The sequence below is a fragment of the Peromyscus maniculatus genome, chromosome 18 (assembly GCF_049852395.1).
Source record: "Peromyscus maniculatus bairdii isolate BWxNUB_F1_BW_parent chromosome 18, HU_Pman_BW_mat_3.1, whole genome shotgun sequence".
NCBI classification, from domain to species: Eukaryota; Metazoa; Chordata; class Mammalia; order Rodentia; family Cricetidae; genus Peromyscus; species Peromyscus maniculatus.
In genome coordinates this window covers 18,203,647-18,217,189 of record NC_134869.1, presented here as the reverse complement: position 1 = coordinate 18,217,189, position 13,543 = coordinate 18,203,647, and the positions used below count along the sequence as shown (strand labels likewise).

At 40.8% G+C, this 13,543-nt stretch overlaps 1 protein-coding gene across 1 annotated transcript in view; it reads left to right on the top strand.

Annotated features, from left to right (window-relative positions):
* Positions 1-13,543, top strand: part of Cfap54 (cilia and flagella associated protein 54) — a 297,311-nt gene that overhangs the window by 103,868 nt on the left and 179,900 nt on the right. The window contains exons 28-33 of the mRNA XM_042263184.2: positions 457-574; positions 2,823-2,912; positions 4,224-4,350; positions 8,686-8,800; positions 9,334-9,431; positions 13,245-13,475. Of these exons, the coding sequence (XP_042119118.2) occupies positions 457-574; positions 2,823-2,912; positions 4,224-4,350; positions 8,686-8,800; positions 9,334-9,431; positions 13,245-13,475 (779 nt within the window). The remainder of the gene's footprint in view (positions 1-456; positions 575-2,822; positions 2,913-4,223; positions 4,351-8,685; positions 8,801-9,333; positions 9,432-13,244; positions 13,476-13,543) is intronic.

The following is a 13,543-nucleotide window of genomic DNA, read 5'->3' as shown; positions in this document are numbered from 1 at the left end:
CCTGTGGTAGTCCCAGCGCTGGAGAGCTGGAGGAAGGAGGATCAGGAGTTCAAAGTTGTCCTTGGCTACTCAGTGGTTTGAGGTCGGCCTGGGCTACCTCAAAGACACTGTTTCAACATGCACGCACGCACGCACGCGCGCACACACACGTACATCGTGCTGCCGTCGCCACCGCCACCACCACTGATAAAAGAAGAGTACATGTTCTGGAAGGGGCCAGCGGGAGGTCCTGGAGAAGGGGGACAGGAAAGGGGAGCATTTTGGCTCTGTCCATGAAACTCTTAGCACTTCTAGCTAGAATGCACTATCAGTTACTGTAAAATCACTAATTCTTGTTGGCTAGCTGCGCAGATCATAGAACAGGAAAGGGAGAAACAGAACATAACGCAGATTTTTCGAAAATGACAATTTCCCTACCATGTTAAAATACATTTTGACATTTACCAATGTTTCTAGGGTACTTGTTCTAAGAAAACTTCAAGAACCAAGAAGCCCCAGCAGGTGCTGTTGCCTGAAAAGATAAACGAACAGCTGGCCTTGCTGGAGACACATCTACTCAAATTGACGAAGCAATGTAATTTTCCCTCTTATATCTGTTTAGCATTGTTTCTTAAAATGAGAAACTGTTTTCTTGAAAGAATTAAGATGAGATTAGTATTTGGTAAACCCGTTAAGGATTATACAGTGTGTCTACATTATGCCATTAATCCTAACAACACTTGGTTAATAAGAGATTGCTCACTGCTCTTTACAGGTGTGCCTCATAAAGATAAGGGATTTGCTTAGGCTTGCCTGGCTGGCTTGGATATGGGTCTGCGTCTTCCAGCTTTAGAGCAGGTTTTTATAACCTTGGTGCTACTGTTATTTTGGTCCAGATTGTTCTTATAGGTGTCCTAGTTTGGGTTATTATCGCTGTGATAAAACTTCATGATCAAATTGGGGAAGGTAAGTGTTTATTTGGCTTACACTCCCATATCGATGTTCACCATCAAAGAAAGTCAGGACAGGAACTCAAACAGGACAGGAACTAGGAGGCAGGAGTTGATGCCGAGGCCATGGAAGGGTGCTGCATACGGGGTCAACCTGCTTTCTCATAGAAGCTAGGACCACCAACCCAGGGATGGCATCACCCACAGTGGGCTGGATCCTCCCCCATCAATCATTAATTAAGGAAATGCCCTAGAGCTGGATCTTAGGGAGGCGTTTTTCTTAACTGAGATTCCCTCCTTCTAGATAACTCTAGCTTATGTCAAGTTGACATGACCGTCCAGCGCAGTAGGGGTGTCTCTGTCCTAGGCACTAAAGGGTGTGGGACAGCCTCCCTGGGCACTGACCATAGGAACAGAACACACCATCCATTATACTGTGGTAACTGATTGGGAAGCAGACATTGGTGGCAGTGTGTGTGGGGGGTGGGGTGGGGGTGGGGCCTCAAATCAGGAGCTGCTGCTCTAAAGGCAAAAACAGGGCTTTCTCTCTTTTCCACCATATTTCTTGCCTGTTTTAGGCTGAAGTTGTGAATTGAGCCTGATGTTATGTCGTTCTCATAATTAGTAAACCTAGTTTATGGAAACTGTAATTATTTAATCACCAACATAAAAGTATGATTTCTTAAAGTTTAAAATGTTCTAGAAATGTGAATTATTTATTCTCATATCAACAGAACTTTCATTAAGAAATAAAATGTATTACTAGCTACACAGTAAATTCAGTAACAGTAGAAATGACTCTGTGAAGTGTCTCCTATGTGTGAGATACTATTATAAATACATTATAAAAAATCATACAAATTCTATATAATACCCTCATAAGGAAATTGCTCTTATTTCATTTTAAAGGCAAGAAAACTGAGGCAGAGATCCTAAGTACCCACCACCCCCACCAAATTTCACAGTTCAAAAGTGCCAAGGTTGGAGTTTAAAGGAGAGCTGGGCAGGTGGTGCACACCCATAGTCACAGCCCTCAGGAGGCTGAGGCAGGAGGACCACAGATCTCAGGCCAGCCTGGGCTACAAAATGAGTCCTTGTCTTAACCAAGAAAGATGGAACTTGACACGGTCTGGCTCTGCTGGCCGTGCTGCACGCTATGGTTTATAGAGTGACTTCATTAAGGATGGTGAAGGGACTCCAGCCAGCCCCAGCCTGGCAAGCATGGCTCTGGCAGGCCTTGCCCTTCCCCCATCCCTCTGCCTTGCTTAAAGCCATTAGATTACATTCCTAAAGCTAGCCACCAAGGTCCATTCCCTTCTCTGGACACTTACGCCAGACTCATTCCTGAGCTGACTACCAAGGTCCAGCTGTCAGAGTACTAAGTCCCCTTTGGCTGCCCTAATAATACACCCGATCAAAATGAAATACTTCATCTTACAGGGTTTCCCCTTTTACGTTTATAAGACACCATTTCTCTGTGGGCCACGTCCAGAGACAGTCCTTTGTCCCCCAGGGACAAATATCCCTTGTCCCCGTCTCCCTCTTCCTCTATCTCTTGTCTTTGTGCCTCATTTATCCCTGCCCTCTGTCCCCGTGGGGCAAATACATCTCCTTTGTGCTGAGAACTTGGTCCTGGGGGGTCCTGTGTTGATACCTGTCCCTTCAGATGGGGTTAATATGACTGCTAGATCTGATGGTGGGTCCCTTAAATTTTAAGGAAAAGGAAAGCAAATACTTGATCTTTTTTAACCCACCCCAAATATGATATATTTGATATTTTAAGTTCTACGCTTTAGTAATTAGTTGACTATTTCCCCTATTTTAAAAAGATGTGTATGTTTTGGTTATTGAGATCCAAAGAGACACTAGAATTTACTGATGTTTCTACCTTAGTCACCTCAACTGAACTCTCTGGAGCAGAGGACCCGATCTTTCTGTACCCTGTGGTTCTAAACTGGTCGGTGAAAGGCGCCATGAAGGAAGGTGAGTGCTGGACGCCGGCTTCTGCCTTAGGTTGCTTCTGTTGTGTGTGTGTTGTATGCTCGGTGTTCTCACCCATTGAGAATATGCAGACTCCTGACTACTAAGTCATTGAGAAACCTAATGAGGTGACTGGAAGTCTGGGAAGGAAGAGCCTTCCCAAGCAACTTCGAAGCGAACTGTGCCATCATGAAGGAGACAAAGAGGAGGCACTGGAAAATGCAGTCATCATTTTGAAATTCACCTATGGAGAGCTGCGGCGTTTTGTTTTGCTCTGAGTGACAGGGGGTACAGATCAGCGTGAGATGTGACGAGCCCTTTCTCCTGACGGCCATATACCACAAGCAGCTTCAGCTAAATTGTTCTGAATATTGAGGTTTTTGTAGGATAAACCAAATATCCAGTGTAAAGTATCAGTGGCCATTGAAATAAAGCAGCAGTACATCCAACAAACACTCTTAGTATCTATAAGTGAAAAAAATCTAACCCACCAAGGGGCTCACCCCATCTAACCCATAACCCTGGAGAAGAGTAACCCTCCTCTTTAGCAGTCACTACTGCCTGTCGCTCTTCATCTAGGGATGGGGCCCCATAAGATTGCCCTCAGCCTTCTTGGACGTTGATTGGTGGTGTCACCATTCAGACTGAGACAGTGTTGAGACTTCACGACAGGCGGGACTTCCCTGTCATGGCTGGAAGGCACAATCTCACAGCAGACTTCCTGGTCCTTCGGCTCTCACACGCTTTCTGCCCTCTGTCCACAGTGTTCCCTGAACCTTTAACACAGGGGTCGGGACAGAGAGGTATCAGTTTGGGTTGGGCACCCTATGGCTAGTTGTTTGCTGCATTTTGACCAGTTATGGCTTTCTCTAGTGATCTCTGTCTGCGGCCAAAGGAGGCTTCTTTGATAAGTGGTCAGAGCTACATTTATCTGTGGGTATAATTGGCTTTTCAATACCAAATAGTCTTAAAATCATATACATACATCAACACTATACTGACTCACAAGGTTGTACTTATATAAAATTAATGGTGTGTGTGTGTGTGTGTCTGTCTGTCTGTGAATAATGATTTTAAAAAGGAGGTCATGATTTGGATGGGGAATGAGTGGGGGACGGGAGAGGGTAGAGAGAGAGGGGAGGAATGGTATAATTATATTTTAATTAAAAATGAAGTAAAATAAATATGTGGGAAATCCAAAAGCAGATTAATCAATGTGCCTGTTGTGACTAAGGATGGCTAGTACTAGGAACATTTTGGCACCCATTACCAGGGCATACTGGTAACTCTCCAATGAACTTCTTGTTTCTATAGTCATGAAATTCAAGCAAAGACCGAGATTCCTGGAATTCTTTACACAAGTTATGCTCAAATGTATGAACGATGAAAAGTTTCAACTTACGGTGGAGCTCACAGCTCCTGTTTATGAGTTCTTGAAAAGGTACTTGCAATGCTAGTTCTGAAAATGTCAATAACTTTTACAAAGGTCGATGGAAAAAAGTGTGGGATAAATGCAACCGAGCTGATAGACGGAGAAGGTCTGTGCCTGAGTGGGTAACTAACGGACTAACTGTAAAAATATCAATGCAACTGAACTAAGGACCCTGACTAGAGCATGTGCCTATCACCAACGGCAGACAGAGCAGTCTATTTCCATTGGTCAGTATGAGTGATAGCGTCTCCGTAGGCTGTCAGCTCTTTCTCGTGGGAGGTTTAGAGTCCAGCTTTGCACATGCATCATGAATGACTGGTTCTGTCGTAATGAGCATAGCTATTCCTTGGGGGTTTCATTGTGAAGTTCTTAGGGGTAATAAGCCTTGAAGCTGCTCCTCTGTTTCCTAAGCTGGAATGATTGTCTTTACTCTGAAAGACAATTATAACATCCCATGCCAGTTATAAGTGAGGCCAGATACATCGAACTTGTCTTCAGACCACTGACAAGTGTGCTTGTCTGTCATCGTGGAGTATAAACCTATTTGTCCCATTTGAGTAAAAATAACAGCAAGTAACATGAAGTTTATTTAAAAAATGGCACCCAAAGAGAAGAGAATCAACATAGAAATGTTCTTTCTAAAATAGGTACCTCATTTACAAAAGCCAAAGCTTGGAATATGTTGGTATAATATTCTCAAAAGATGGAGGAGACCATGTCTGTTCAGTATAATAAGCTATGGTAATCAGAAAACGGTCAGAACGATAAAGTTGTATTCAAATAAAAAACCATCAAGACTTGTGAAAAGCAGAAGTTGTCTGCAGTGTTTGGGCAAGCTGCAAGGACCACAAAAGTCAGTAATAAATAATAATAATAAAAAATAATAATACAATAACCCTTCTAAAAGGTGAAGAGGTGAAGTAAGCCATGAGCGCTATCCTGGCAGCATCATAGATACCTGAGCCTGGAGACTGAGAAGTGCAGCAGACTTCGGCAGTGGTGTCCTGTAAACTCTGAGGTCAAGGACATGTCTTCACCAAGTTGGGGTGGATAGGGACAGACCTACAGAGGAAAGATACATATGTACATAATCAATAGGATAAATTTATCTTCCCAACCTGTAGAGAATAAAGATGTCTGAAAGCTTTGAGGAGGTTAATGATAACAAAAAAACCCAACATATCGGAGGCAGCCAGAGCAGCAGAGGACGGGTCCTTAACCTTAGAATCTTCTCCTACAGAGAAGGAAAAACGAGATCAAAGGAGTTTTTTGTTAAAGTCAAGGAATAAAAAACGTGAATCGAAGGCATAAGAAAACAAAAATAAAAGTAGAAATGAATCAATTATAAGTTGGTTTTAAGTCAGTTCAGTTGTCACAAAGGATCATTCTTTAGGAATATGAATAAAATAAAAATTCCATGTAGCATAATAATAAAAGGAGAAACACAGGTCATAGGAAGAGAAAATACACTGAAAAATCTAGTTGAAAGTGATGATTACCTGGAAAAATTTATAACAACTGAGGAAAGCAGCAGAAACATTTGGATCCTGAAATTTGTTCAGGACAATTCTTCCTTATTTTAAAGAAATGAATGAATGCTTTTTCTTTGGCATACAGCTATTCACCACATAGTGATAAAGCTTTCCAGTAAACCCAGGGCAGAGAGAAAGCAAGTAGAAAAAAGTACGAATCAAGTATACCGAGCAATACATAGAGGCAGAAATCCAAGATAAATACTAGCACATAAGTTCAGCCATAAAATATTTTATTCTCAATGCAGATGGAATAAGAGATATGAAAATATAATTATCATTGGTACTCAAAGGAGCCAGTAGGCGTTTTCTAAAATTTATCTGGTAAATTCAATGATTCTTCCTGTAAAATGAAAATCAGATGATTTTCTATTAAATTAAGCCCTAAACAAGGAAACTTATTTTACCTTCTGACAATTAGCATTGCTCTGAAAGTTCTTGCCATTATATTATACTAAGAAATTGGAGTTAGAGTTTTTATGATTAACACAGCATGGAAAATTAAAAATGTTTGTTAAATGGATTCCACAGTGAAATATTCTGAAAATGGAGACACTTGCAAATAATTGTTTCTTTTAACTTAATCTAGAGATAATTACAAAAAAAACCCAAAAAACAAAAAACCCTGTTGACTTTCGTAGGTTAAATGCAAAATCAGTGGTTTTCCTGTATGAACTTGAAAGTATAATGTAAAATCCCATTTTTACGGAGTACATAACTAAATTTACCAGAGATTATGTGGGAGTGTTGACTAATATGAAGAGGATCAAACATAATTTTATATAGGACACACATATGTATTTTACATATGTTATATGTAAAATGAAAAGTCAGTATATCACTTTCTAGTCAGATATAATTTTGTAAAGGTTTCTGTTATCTTAAAATTACTTTGTTGGTCTATTATAATTTCAATACAGATTCCTTCAAATGAATTGTAGAGTGGGCTAGAATAATGGATGATATTTGAAAAGATAGAACAATAAAAGGGGATTAGAATGTCCAGTAAAGAATAACAGAGTCGTGCTTGTGAAATAATAGGCAGAGAGCCAGAGGGTTAGAGACAGATACTAATAAAAGTCAACAAAAGAATGTGGACGTCCCAGAGTAAATATTAATGTTTAGTGCACAGAAATTTGCAAATGTGATTTACCAAAACACACCATAAATAATGTCGAAAGCCCTCAGAGCTATGCGGAGCTGTGAGGAGTTGCGGAAGTGGAGGAGCGCCATGCGCTTGATGGATGAAGGTCGTGCTACGCACAGAAGAAATGACGGCCGGCTGAGAGCACGCATCTTTGGCCTTCCATCTCTCTCTGCAATAACATGGCTGCCGTTACATCGCTCACCTGGGGCTGAGAGAGAAGGACAACACAGCAGAGAGACTTATCTGATATTGAAAGTGTTAGGCAACCAGCTTCAGGGTGCAGCTTGGAAGTGAGGGAGACCCCCACGTTCCCAGCAGTCACCGGTCCAACCCACTATAGCTTAACTAGATGAACTATCTGTCCACATAACTGGGGTAATCTCAGAATTGTTGCAGCTGTGTGTGAGTCCTATCCAATCAGAGGATCCGTGATCGTCTTAATAAAAACTAAGGTGAGGGATCGGAGGATTGCTCAGTGGGTAAGAACACTTGATCGATAAGCATGAGAGCCTGAACCTCATCTCTAGCATCCATGTAAATACCATGTATGACCAAGCACACATACAAGTCTAGTATGACGGTGGTGGAGCCACCATTGCTGGGACTTTCTGACAACCAACACAGCTAAAATAGCCACCCTCAGGTTCAGCGAGAACTCCGTCACAAGGGAGTATGAAAGATCAGACCAGAATATCTCATCTTACCCTCTGGCTACCCTATGTCTGCATAGTTGCTCATTCAAACACATGTGTACATACAACACACACACACACACACACACACACACACACACACACACACACAGAGAGAGAGAGAGAGAGAGAGAGAGAGAGAGAGAGAGAGAGAGAGAGAGAGAGAGAGAGAGAATTGTAGTACACAAAACTGTAGTATGATGCCAACCACTATTACAAACAAAATACATTTTGATCATACATTGTGCTCCAACCCACAAACTAGTTATCTAGGCTCACCTAGCCATTGTATTAACTTATTGTATTAATTGTAGCTGCATTTCATTCAGCTTTCTGGTGCCCATTCATCATGTTAAGACAGAATTTTGCTTTCTGTAGCAAGAAATAGAAATTCCAGAAAATGTATGCATTTCAGGAAATATTAGCGGATAAATGTCAATCTCAAGATACTGAGAGAACTATGGTCTGAGAACAGAGCTGCTGGAAGCCATGATGGGAAAATAGAGCTGAGTGTTCCCCAAGAGGAACTGGGAGAAAGTTTAGCAAGGAGCAGCCATGGCTGGGAGTTTATTCAGGGTGGAGATAAAAAGACTGAATCGGTCAGAGGCAAGACAGTTTGTCTAGGGCCACTGTGATGTGGCTTTTGTCTTGAGAGTGAAGAAAAGTAACTATAGATCATTTTCAGTCCAGTTCCATCCAACTTATGCCATATTTTGAGCTCTCTCTTCTTTCCCTGTGGACATGTGCCCTTTTCACAAGTTTTCAGTGTGAATGACATTGTACTACGAAGAGGTCAGATGCCCTTCCTGTCCAGGGATCCTCACCTAAGTGACACATGGAACAGGCAGTCTGGGTGCCTTTCTTTTTGCACAGTTTCAATGACAGTGTTCTTTAGAGGTTTATTACTCTGAGGTTGTTGCCCATATTCTTTGCGTATTTTTGACTGATGTCTTTCTTTTTGTGTATGGATTAGGAGAAATGAGTCCCTCATTGGAGTAAAAAGGTTAAAATGTAAGGACAGTGTCTTGTGTAAGAAGGCACCCAAAGCTCCCAAGAAGTATAAAGCTATAGTTATCGAGATTGGAAAAGTAAGTTTTTTTTTTAAATGTGTTTTGAACTTTAATTAAGTTGATGAAGATATTATATATTTAGAGATGGTTGATTATATTTTAATTTGTTGGAATGTGAAACAAAAAATACCAATAGGCATAATTTTATAATAAATTATAAATCAACTATTTTTGTCTAAAGGGCCCAGTTTTAGTTTTTGTAGTTATTTATTTTTAGGCATATGGGTATTTTCCCTGCATATACATCTGTGTTCCATGTGTGCACACGGTGCCCATAGAGGCCAGATGAGGGCCCAAGATCCACTGAACTGGACTTACAGATGGTTGTGAGCCAACATGTGGGTACTGGGAACTGAACCCAGGTCCTCTGAAAGAGCAGCAAGTGATCTTCACTGCTGAACATTCTCTCCAGCCCCTTGATAGTAATTTTAATTAAAGGATGTAGGAAAGCCAGTGTGTTTCATGGTTAGAAGGTGAGCATTGCATTATGAGGAGGTAATAGCTTTATGTACCAATTTGAACTTGTAACATTTGTTCTCTCTCCCATGAAGAGTGGGGATGTATCAAGAAGAAGAAAGAAGAAAAAGGAAACTTTAAAAGAATTTTTCTCCAAGAACCCATCCATTCATGATCTGTCGGAGCAGGATAGGTATGAATGAATTGTCAGCACTGACTTCCTTGAGGTTTACTCCCTGCTGGGCACTAATTTGGGTATTAGGGATATACTGGAAAACCCGGTACTACAAGATAATCAAACTCAATGGGTCACACTGAAGACATGAAAGTGTGGGTGTGGGTGTGGATGTGGGGGAGCGGTTAAAGAAAAGGACTCCAGTGGGAAAGAGAGGGAGATGAGAGAGGTAAATGGAAAACAGAATGACAATTTTCATTATGTGAATTATGAAACTGCCAAACAATACACGTGCGAGAACATCCCTGTTCTCAAGGTGATTACACACTAATGACAGAAATGCAGTAGCCAACACAAATTACAGAGTGCTCTGAATAGGCTATGCAGCAGAGTGTTGGCTATAGAGCCATTGGGGTCACCCAATAGTTGAGACCAAGTTATGAATTGCTTTTTATATTCAGAGGACAGAATTTTAAAAAAATATTTATTTTTATTTTATGTGTATGAGTATTTTACCCTCGTATATGAATGTGCACCATGTGTGTGCAGTGCCCCTGAAGGTTGGCAGAGGGTATACCAAAACTGGGAGTTCCAGACAGCTGTGTGTGCCAGGGGGGAGGCACTGGGAACTGAATCCAGGTCCTCCGGAAGAGCAGCCAGTGCTCTCGAGTGATGAGCCATCTCTCCCCCTAGATGACGGTCTATTTTAGATGGTACCATTGACTGGGTCAGTAGACTGCTGTCACTGCCACCTTTGTTATTTAGTCACTCTTCGTGGATTTAGTTCTGGGGTCTCTCTGACTCCCATGAGTCTATTATCTGTTTTCTGAATCAGTAACCTCCTATTGCAATGACTTTGGCTTTACAGGAAAAGTGACTGTCTGATGGAAAGCGTGCTATTTCCCTTCACCCAGGTCTTACGTCATCCAGGAAATAGTTCACACTAGCCTGCTGAGTAACAGGAAGAATTCTATTGTGAATTTGAAAAGAGAATTTGGGAAGTTTTGTTTTGTTCCTTTGCAGCACTGCATCTTTTTTTGAGAGGACAGGATGCACCTTAAGATCTTGTAAAGTTTTTCTTCCTTTCTCTTTCTTTTTTTTTAAACACATTGTGTGGTTTCTCCCTAGATGTGTTGCTCACCTTTTGTTAGTTATATAAAGCACTGTTTTTGTATGGATTTTAAAATTATATTTCTGAATTCTTCTATTCTTTGAACAGAGATAAGTTAGAATCCTGTTATGTAGACTGTGTACATGACTTGATAATTTACTCCTGGGCTCAAGTGTGTCTGTGTGGATGGTCAGAGCATGTACAGGGGATGAAGATCTGGGTTATTTTTTTTCTAGGGTTCAAGCCTCTCATTTCTTTTTCCCATTGCTTACAGGCTAAGACCTCCAGTGTAGTCCCCCAAATGCTGTGATATGGACATATCTGTAACATGTATCTTAAAATAGTTTTCTTTTCAGATAATTGAAGATTCATATGCATTTATGAGAGATAGACCCCATAAACCCCTTACCTAGTTTCCAAGTGACTCTGCGACTCTTTACAATATCACAAACCAAGACATTGTTAATAATGCAATCTGATGACTTTATTCAGAGTCTAGCACCTTTATGTGAATTCATGTGTGTGTCTCTTGGTATATATGTTTAGTTCTGTGCAATCCATAGGACATATGTGGTCGTTGCCACCATCGTGACAGGTCTCGTTGTTAGGGTACAATTAGATATTAATATCCACTCAGGTGATGGAGCATTCTCTATTTTGTGTAGCTGTATACAGACAGTACAGTCACCTGTCTGTACTACGGGATGAGGCCTGTCCTCCTGCTCACTTCCTGGACTCTTTTCTTTTTTCTAGTAGGGGCCCTGTGGGCTCTTCTTAGCCTCTTGTGGAAAACTGGCCTCCCTATACAAGGGCAAGATTAGTTTTGTTTTGGTAACACCACTTTCAATTTTCATTGTAAAAAGTTAACATTAATTTCATCTAATCACTTAAAAGGTTCACAGTTGGCAGAAAATTTAACCTGTTACAACAATGAAAAGCCCAGAAGCCTTGAGTTAAACTATTTTTGTTAACTAAACTTAATGTATTCAGAACTGAACAATAGTGTAAAGTGTGTGTATCGTAGGGAAGTATAGGTAGGGGTCATGAATCTAGAAAGGGGTCCAAGAGAGGAGAAAGGGGGTTTATAGGAAAGGGGAGGGGAGAGGAATTGGGCTCACATTGTATAAAATAAGGAAGGGGAAATACTGGGGCTGGAAGGGTACAGTGGGATGGGGGACAGGGGAGCGTGGAGAGAGGAACAGGCAGGAGATGACAACCAACACCAAGTATGTGTAAAAACAGAGTAAGGAAACCCGTTATTCTAATTTAAAAATGCACTTCTTCCTCCTTTATTCTGTAGATGTCTGCCAATTCTAATATCCATCTTCTTCCCTCTGTCTGTTCCCCTCCCCCTATTATTTGTGTGTGCTGATTCAGTTTCAAAACATACCTTAGAGAACACAGGTTCTCCATTCTCAGCACGGCAGCATAACACAGGATAACCTGGAGGCCTTGATGAACAAAGTATCTTTATCTATCTATCTATCTATCTATCTATCTATCTATCTATCTATCTATCTATCTATCTATCTACCTACCTACCTACCTACCTACCTACCTACCTACCTACCTACCTATCTCTGTCTATCTAAGCAAACACTTTACCAGGTGATCTATAGGAATGATCTTTTAAAAGATTAAATGTACATTATCTTTAAAAAATTTGAACTATTCGCCTGGAGAGATGGCTCAGCAGTTAAGAGCACTGACTGCTCTTCCAGAGGACCTGGGTTCAATTCCCAGCACCCACAAGGCAGCTCACAGCTGTCTGTTACTCTAGTTCCAGGGACCAAATACCCATGGCAAAACATCAATGCACATAAAATAAAAATAAATAAAAAATGTTGAACTATCGTAATGCACTGAAGGCTGAGACAGGAGGATGGGGAGGTAAAAGCTAGCCTGGGCTACATAATGAGATCCACTCTCTGAAAGCAAAATCAATCAGACTCAAATATGAACTATGTTTATATTAAATAAAAGGTGAATATTTTCCCCTCATAGTGTATTGAATGTGTTCATTTTTGAAGTTTTTTTCATCTACATTTGATTGAAATTTTATTTCCTGTAGAGTCTAACTAATGTTAGGCGAAATTTTGCTTTATTGTTTTTTTCCCTTAAGGACCAATATAGAGAAATGAAGTTGTTGTTTAATATTGAAAAAGCTGATCGATATGAACATTGCATGGCTTGTGTAATCCCAGTGGCCCTTTAGTTATGGAAAAGCAAAGTTCTTGTTAGAACTGAGACGTAGGAGACTCTTGAAGACAATTAAGTAGTGTCTCTGTCTGTCTGTCCCCTGTGCTTCCCCTTGCAGCCTGTCTTCCACAGTTTCACATTTGGAGAACCGAGGAAGTGATAAATGAGCCGAAAATTTGCATAAGTGTAGTCAACTGACTCCACGATATATTCTATACAAATTGGAATCTTCTTCCTCCTCCTCCTTCTTCTTCCTCTTCTCCTCTTCCTTCTCCTTTTTTTCCTCCTCCTCTTCCTCCTCTTCTTCTTTTTGGTTTTTTGAGACAGGGTTTCTCTCTGTAGCCCTGGCTATCCTGTAACTCGCTCTGTAGACCAGGCTGGCCTTGAACTTGGAGATCCACCTGCCTCTGCCGCCCAAGTGCTGGGATTAAAGGTGTGTGCCCAGCTGAAATAATTTTTAGTAGTTTATTATTTATTTAATTTTTTTTGTATAACTTCAAAATATCTTTTTCCCTTGGCAGAAATAAGAGAAGTGATGTCAGAAAAATGGCATACCGAAGCCTGACAGATAACTTGAATCCCATAATATTAAATTATGTTAAAAGAAAGAGGTTTCATCAAATACTTCTTGAAGAGCTCCCTTGGAGATCTCAGATGAACTTGTATCTGGCGAGTGCACACTTCCACCTGTTCTTCCAAAAGCTGTCCGAGCGCACGAAGATGAGATTCACTTCTTCGCGTTCCAATGTCAGGTATGGAGTGATACTGGTAAGCCAGACTTCATTCATCTTGTGAATATGGACTGCCCATTGGAATGCTT